Source organism: Notolepis coatsorum (assembly GCF_963971535.1).
Source record: "Notolepis coatsorum genome assembly, chromosome: 17".
Taxonomy (NCBI): domain Eukaryota; kingdom Metazoa; phylum Chordata; class Actinopteri; order Aulopiformes; family Paralepididae; genus Notolepis; species Notolepis coatsorum.
The window spans coordinates 70,709,927-70,715,926 of NC_140181.1; the positions used below are offsets into that span (position 1 = coordinate 70,709,927).

The following is a 6,000-nucleotide window of genomic DNA, read 5'->3' on the forward strand; positions in this document are numbered from 1 at the left end:
AAGGGGTGTCAATATATAATTTAAGTCAGAAGGACACTTGGACCATAATTATTTATATGAGGCACTCATATGGATCCATGCAAAGCCTAAATATGAATTTATACCACTATAGTACTATACTATTATTTATTCCACTATAACCTTGTCATCAATATACTGTATACAAATTGGGGAAATTATACATTTATTCTTTTTAAGTTAATCGAAAAAGGTTGCTTGCAGCAGTATTAGCAACATCTTGGGATACAATATAGATTAAATATACCGGTTTGAATGAAAAAGCACCATAGTACAACAAATAATAAAATAAAAACGTCAAAAAGATGTCAAATCACACTAAGTTGCATGGGGAAAAACAAAATACCAAAAATGTTGTTAAACCATCAAAAATAAGAAAGATTTGTGATATCACATTTTGATCACATCGCCCAGCCCATGGAAAAGTCTGTACATGCCAGTGATTTCATATCGTGAGAAGTTGAGTTCTGATCAGGTGTTTTGCCTCTGACCTCTTCCAGAAGGTTGGCTATCTATGTTACAGGAGGACACAATTCCCCTCCGTCATCCAGTCAGTCATTTGGGACACCGACAGCTATGAGGGAGGCGAAGCTCTAATTCCCTGCGCTGGCTGCAGGTGTGATGGAGGCCAGGCTCAGGCTCGTGGGACATCACATGGGGTTGTGGAGGGATAGGGGTGCGGGGTACCTGGGGAGCGTATAGAGGAAGCAGACATTTCACATTACAGACACTGGGTGCACACTGTTGTTGCAATGTAGGGTTCACATAGGGCGAGCGAACACACACACACACACACACACGCACACACACACACACACACACACACAAACACTGTCTCTCTCTCGTCTACACGCCTTCATGGCCAGTGAGCTGATGAGGAGCGATAAGGGCCGTTAGGACTCGATAATATGCTGTTTCAGCACGAGACATCATCTTCGGCAGGCGAGTGACGCGTGAGCATCCAAGCAACAGATGCACCCCCTATATATGGCTTCCTGTATCATGGCCATCTGTTCAAGTCCCTTCAATAGTCGTTGGATACGTGCCTGTTTTACACAGAGGTGCTGATTAGTCATCATGAAGCCACAACTCAAACACGGAAGCCTACTTAGTAAAACAAAATGTTCCGAAAAAAAACCTATGCAAATTGAAAAGTTGTGGCGGTATTGTTTGTAGGAGAGAGAGAAAGAGATAGAGAGAGACTCAGTCGCGAGCACAGATGTGCGCACACAATGGGATCAATGCGGGGGCACGTGCGACTCGCAAGCCCCGCCTGTTAATGGCTAATGATTACAATGGACCCCCACTGCGGTGCGGCTCGCCACGCACCACGTCTCACATGCGTTTGTTGTTATGAAATGGCATTTGTTTTTAAAATAGGAGGAAAAGAATAATAATCATGCATTAAATGGGAGGGACAGAGATATTCATGCGCGGGTGTAGGTTGCAGCCACTGAACATCTTTCATGATAAAAAAAAATATATATATCAGAAAAGTAAAGTCAGACTTAGCATAATATTCTGGCACTCAAATAGGCTAATTAACCAAAAATAACAACATTAAACAGCATATCTATCTATCTATCTTTATCTATCTATCTATCTATCTATCTATCTATCTATCTATCTATCTATCTATCTATCTATCTATCTATCTATCTATCTATCTATCTATCTATCTATCTATCTATCTATCTATCTATCTATCTATCTATCTATCTATCTATCTATCTATCTATCTATCTATCTATCTATCTATCTATCTATCTATTGATTCTAATCAAACCACTTATTCTGGTTTGATTCATCCAACAGTCCTTGAGAGCCAGGATGGGCAAAATATGACTAATAAGCGGAAGAAAACAATTGAATGAGCGGGTGAACAACGCACACACCTGCTCTTACCGCACCAAGCTGTCAAAATCACTTACATACACGAGATGGAAGAGCGTCTCTCATTCAACGAAGGCTACTGTGCGTAATTAAGTGGAAAATTCCTAATCCAACCGACTAATGAATGGCTAGCGACAATCATAATTATTCAAAATGTATGCCAGACATTGCATTAAACAGTACAAGGAGCCCAATCTTATTTTCCAAAGTGTAATTTTGAGACGAGCAAAAGCAAAATGTGCAAATGACAACATCGCCCGTCTCTCTCTCTCTCTCTCTCTCTCTCTCTCTCTCTCTCTCTCTCTCTCTCTCTCTCTCTCTCTCTCTCTCTCTCACACACACGCACGCACGCACAAACACACACACGCGCGCATGTGCATGTCCGTTTGTTTGGTGAAACTTTTGGCCACGAGCCCGCCACGCGCGTTTGGATGAGCTGAATATGGGTGGGGTGCTCGAAGGAGGGGCTTGGGCAGCAGCTCGCTAAAGGCAAACATCAGACTTGTTCCTGCCAGTCAGAGATGAAAGTCCCACGCAAGCTGATGGCTATCTGAGGGAACGAAAGAGTGGGCGACTGGCAGATACATAAATGCAACAATAATTGTGGATTTTATTTTTCTAATTTAGTTTGGTTGTTGGCCTTTGAATTTAGCCGGGCGTTTGCCAATTTATTAAGAGCGAGTTGTGAATCTAAACAGGTGAGTTTTTATTTATTTATATAAAATACTTTATATAGACAAATATTTCAAAGTCGTTGATAGTGAACGAATTCCAACATCGGTTAACTTTATGCTGTTGCTTTCCATGTTATGGAAAAATGTATTAACCTACAAACATGGTCAAGAAAATTACTATTATATATTCGAGGAAAATATCAAATATTATTTTAAGTGCCAATATTCTAAATTGTTCTGTCCAGACAGTAAGTGCGTGCGTAATTATTCATTCATTAGCCTACTGTAGCTAAACTGTCCTACTTTACGCACTGCTGCACAATAACCTACAAACTAGGACAATTATGTTCAAAACAATAGTATTTTCTCTGTCTGGGCGCTGTATTTAAATATGACGTATTTTACCAAACACAAACCTATTGAATTAATTTAAATGTATGTTTAATTATTTTGAATACCGAATTAAATAAGCGGGGTGGCGAAAATACAGAAGGCACATCAAATCAAATGTAACTTTAAAAACTGTTCGGGCCGCTTGTGTGTTGATTTGTATGCGGCTCCGAATTTCACGAAATCCCATCGTGTCCCAGATTGATGGCGTCTTTGAAGCGACAACGAAATAACAGCAGGGAACTGTTATTCCTAAACAGTTCATCCCCATGGTCCATTATCTCACTTAGTAGAATGCATTTCACACATTTCAAACAAGTACATTTCCTCTACATAACTTCAGTCTGACTCTGATGTTAACAGGCCACTGAAAACGGTTGGGATTAGAGTGAGCTGTCCACTCAAAGGTGCTGAAATAAATGGTGTCTATACGAGACACAAGCTTAGAGACACCAAATGGAATACAATTCCGGTTCAGACATGAATCAATCTCGTGCCAAATTAATCCATTCGGATTTCATACAATTTTGTCAAATATCATCTTAAACTCAGTGGAATGGCATAGACACTATTGAGCTAGTTGAATAGTTGACTGACTAATTAGTGTGTTGTTCTTCTTCAGATCACAATGATGACCAAGCCTTTTGGGAAGCCTGCGGATATGAGTGAGCTGGTCAGCTCACTGGGCTGGCTAGAGGAGGACGTTAGCTCTCAGGACGGAGAGGGGAGTCCGGACATGAGGGGACGCTATGGGCTGGCTGCCCGGGGCTCCATAGAGCTGGGGAGTGAGGACATGGAGGAGGAGGAGGATGAATTCGATGAGGATGAGGAGGAGGACATTGGACCAGATGGAGAGGAGGCTCCCAAACGCAGGGGGCCCAAGAAGAAGAAGATGACCAAAGGTAGACAGGAGAGGTTCAAGGCCAGGCGGTGCAAGGCCAATGCCCGCGAGCGCTCTCGTATGCACGGGCTGAACGACGCCCTGGATAACCTACGGAGGGTGATGCCCTGCTACTCCAAGACCCAGAAACTGTCCAAGATCGAGACCCTGCGGCTGGCCCGCAACTACATCTGGGCCCTGTCCGAGGTGCTGGAGAGCGGCCAGTCCCCGGAGAGCCACGGCTTCATGGAGATGCTGTGCAAAGGCCTGTCCCAGCCCACCAGTAACCTGGTAGCCGGCTGCCTGCAGCTGGGACCGACTCCCATACTGCACAACAAACTGGACGACAAGTGTGGCGGCCCGGGGGTAGGTGGTGTGGGGGGTCAGGCTGGCCACCCCCTCAGCTACCCCTCCCCTGGCCTGCCCAGCCCCCCCTATGGCTCCCTGGAGGCCTCCCACCTCCTTCACATGAAGGGCTTCAAGGGTCCGTCCTACGACAACCCTTCCCCTAACGAGTGCAGCGGCGGTACCCCTCCTTACGATGGGCCGCTCACCCCCCCCCTGAGCATCAGCGGTAACTTTACCCTGAAGCAGGAGCCCTCCCCCAATGAGTCAGAGAGGAACTACCCCCCCCACCCTGCCCACTATCTCTCCTCCCACCACTACCCCTCTATGGGCGGGCTGCCAGTAGGGCCTCAGGGCCACACGCTCTACCAGGCTTCGCGCTACGAGCTTCCCCTGGACATGGCCTTCGACACCTTCGCCCCTCCTCACATGGTCGCCTCTCAGATGGCCACCATCTACAGCGAGTGACCCGGTTGTGAGACCGGCCAGGGGAGAACTGCTGTCAGAGCCACTGCCCTCCTGTTGACTGTACAAAACACTGTCTTGTTCTCTGGGAGAACACGGAACACTCTGAGACTCATCACCTCAACTCAATCTACCTGATACAAACATGCACCCACAACTTTCAGTTAATTTATTCCTTCTTTTGTTGTTGTTGTTGTTGTTGTTGTTGTTGTTGTTGGTGTTGTTGTTGTTGTTGTTGTTGTTGTTATGATTATTTTATGTTGACATGATTTGCATTGTCATTGTTTCTGGAGAAGTTGCCCCTTCAAGTTGGAACCAGATAGCTAAATATTAGTTTGCCAAATCAAACATGCAGGTATTAGCACTGCAGTAGTCAGAACGTTAAGGCCTGTATATGACCGGAGAAGGGAAAATTAATTAAAGAAAAATGAATCCACAGAAACATGAATTGTGCACTGATGCCAATAGCCAATGTCCCTCTTGCCATATGAAGAAAAATCCAACTATTTATATCTGTATTTATTATTTATTTTGATAAATAGCGTCCTTTTTGTATTCCTTTTCAGCATTGTTTTTATTTAGCTGCTTGATACATTTGTCACTGGCAGCTTTACTGATGAAGTATTTAAGTAATTTATTTGAGCTCTTTCAGGTATCTGTCTCTTTTGGTGTTGTTCACAATTTCGTCATACTGTACCACTGTAAATATTTGGTTGTTTCGCACTTAATTGAATAAATATTCTTATATTATATACTATTTCCATAGTAACACAGTGTTGCCATGTTTCTTCTTGTTGCTGTGACGCTATGATGTAATCATGATGACTAGATACATTTGCTTTGACAACAGTAATAAGATCTGACACACTTGACAGCAGCGATTTCAACAAATACATCTACTAGATGTGGTATTTAGTACTCAACAACAGATAAGCAGTAACACCACGTTCTAGGATCTTATAGTTGTTTGTGTGTTTAAAGGACCATAGCACTCTTTTTTGACATACTTCTTGTGATACAGAAATTGCTGTGCTGTTCTTTTTTCGTAATCTTTTACCATTATAGTTATTTTCTGCTTATTCACCACTTCCACAGTCTTCCATTGTATCTGAAAATGTGTCTTCAACATCGCATAAACCCTTTAAAGTCACCACATCTGACTAAAATGCCATGCTAACATCTGAGGTTCATTTATTTTCCTGAAAAGCTTTTGTTTTTTCCCTGAAAAGTTGATCCACACATTTTCAGATATACTTGAAACCAGTGGCAGTGGTAAATCGAAAATAATCAAACATTTCAGTAACGGTAAGATATTATGAAAAAATAATAGCACAG

General features: G+C 43.1%; 1 protein-coding gene across 1 annotated transcript; it reads left to right on the forward strand.

Annotated features, from left to right (window-relative positions):
- Positions 1–3,603: 3,603 nt before the first annotated feature.
- neurod4 (neuronal differentiation 4) lies at positions 3,604–4,668 on the forward strand (the record flags this gene model as incomplete). The annotated part of the gene is made up of 1 exon (XM_084332792.1): positions 3,604–4,668. One exon carries the CDS (start codon positions 3,604–3,606, stop codon positions 4,666–4,668), a length of 1,065 nt encoding a protein of 354 aa, XP_084188918.1.
- Positions 4,669–6,000: the final 1,332 nt, after the last annotated feature.